Raw genomic sequence first — 2260 nt, forward strand, 5'->3', positions numbered from 1 at the left:
ATAATAATTGTTTAAATTAATATAATAATTAATACTTTTGACTCATCCATTTTCTTAACAATGGTTTAAAGGCTGAAATGTAATGTTTATAATTTTAAAACTTGTATCTGAACTGTAAATTATGCTTTTTACAGTAATTTTAGAGTTTAATAGCTTACCGTAGACATTGCCCTACCCCGCTCATATGGTATTAATTTTATTTGTGCAGGTCTTAAAAAGTCTTAAATTTGAGCTTAAGAATCCTGCAGAAACCCTGTAGGGTACCCGGGGTGGTCGCTAAGGCGGTTGCTAGGGTGTTGCTATGCTGTTGCTAAGGTACTTGGGGTGGTTGCATTGCTAATTTGTTGCTATGCGGTTGCTAGGGTACCAGGGGTGGTTGCTAGGGCGGTTGCTAGGGTCTTCTGGGTGGTTGCTAGGGTGTTGCTATGCTGTTGCTAAGGTACTCGGGGTGGTTGCTAAGGTGTTGCTATGCGGTTGATAGGCTACCCAAGGTGGTTGCTAGGGTGTTGCTATGCAGTTGCTAGGGTACTCAGGGTGATTGCTAATTTGTTGCTATGCGGTTGATAGGCTACCCAAGGTGGTTGCTAGGGTGTTGCTATGCGGTTGCTAGGGTACCCAGGGTAGTTGCTAAGGTGTTGCTATGTGGTTGCTAGGGTGTTGCTATGTGGTTGCTAAGGTGTTGCTATGTGGTTGCTAGGGTGTTGCTATGTGGTTGCTAGGGTATCCAGGGTAGTTGCTAGGGTGTTGCTATGTAGTTGCTAGGGTACTTGGGGTGGTGGCTAGGTTAGTCTGGATGGATGCTATAGTGTTTCTATGATAGATAGATAGATAGATAGATAGATAATAGCATTAATGCATAGTTAATGCTATAGTTAAACCATGGTAAATTAAAAACACTAACCATAGTTTAACCATGGTATGTATAACTGTGGTTATACAAAGGGTAATCAATATGCAAAAATAAACAAACAAAAAACATGGTTACTACACTTTTACTATAATAAAACCATGGTTAATTTTCATTCGTACAAAACCGTATTGTCACCATGTTTAATTGATAGATGATATTAGTTGAGATTTGAGTGATGTTTTGAATCTGCTCACTGTAATGGCCTGAAGAGCGTCGGGCAGCTGCTCGATGGAGACGCTGGTGAAGTTCTGCTGCTCCGCTCTGACCTGAGCCTCACTCGCGACCGAAACAGAGCCACTCCACGTCTTCAGATCGATGCAGAACACTCCGTGACCTGGAGACACACACACACACGTTTGCTTCTGTGAATTGTGGGAACTTTCCATAGACTTCTATTACTTTTATACTGATCAAACGATATTTTCTATCCCCTAACCCTGAACCTACCTCTTACAGAAAACCTGTTTGCATTCTTACACTTTCAGATAAACATCATTTACTATTTTTAATTATTTTTTCCCTCGTGGGGACCGCAGGCCGGACTCACAATGTCAAAAAATTTCAAGCTCGATGGAGACGCTGGTGAAGTTCTGCTGCTCCGCTCTGACCTGAGCCTCACTCGCGACCGAAACAGAGCCACTCCACGTCTTCAGATCGATGCAGAACACTCCGTGACCTGGAGACACACACACACACGTTTGCTTCTGTGAATTGTGGGAACTTTCCATAGACTTCTATTACTTTTATACTGATCAAACGATATTTTCTATCCCCTAACCCTGAACCTACCTCTTACAGAAAACCTGTTTGCATTCTTACACTTTCAGATAAACATCATTTACTATTTTTAATTATTTTTTCCCTCGTGGGGACCGCAGGCCGGACTCACAATGTCAAAAAATTTCAAGCTTTACTATCCTTGTGGAGACATTTGGTCACACACACACACACACACACACACACACACTCACACACACTCACTCACTCACACACACTCTCACACTCACACTCACACTCTCACACTTTAGCATAAAGTACTTGAAGTGCTATATTTTTAATGTGGAAAAAGTGCTACTAATGACATAGTAATAAATAACTCGGCTGTACTATTTAAAGACACCATAAACATGTAGTTAAGTATACAACACATTTGAAATGAATTATTTAATCTATAAAAATATGTGGGAAATACATTATAAATACATTTATCATTTAGTATATACTCATAATATATTATTCTTATATTTTAAATCATTAATAAGTGTATTTTCCATGTATGATAAGTATATTTGTGTATGAAAGATGGTTTCAATTGTACTGCAAGTGGTAAGTAAATAAAAAAAATTAATA

At 39.3% G+C, this 2260-nt stretch overlaps 1 protein-coding gene across 1 annotated transcript in view; it reads right to left on the reverse strand.

Moving 5' to 3' along the window:
• LOC107746747 (uncharacterized) overlaps positions 1–2260 on the reverse strand; it is a 25745-nt gene that overhangs the window by 18145 nt on the left and 5340 nt on the right. Inside the window, exon 4 of the mRNA XM_016561038.1 lies at positions 1105–1244. Coding sequence (XP_016416524.1) covers positions 1105–1244 — 140 coding nt within the window. The remainder of the gene's footprint in view (positions 1–1104; positions 1245–2260) is intronic.

Source organism: Sinocyclocheilus rhinocerous, unplaced genomic scaffold, assembly GCF_001515625.1.
Source record: "Sinocyclocheilus rhinocerous isolate Xijiao unplaced genomic scaffold, SAMN03320098_v1.1 scaffold409, whole genome shotgun sequence".
Taxonomy (NCBI): Eukaryota; Metazoa; Chordata; class Actinopteri; order Cypriniformes; family Cyprinidae; genus Sinocyclocheilus; species Sinocyclocheilus rhinocerous.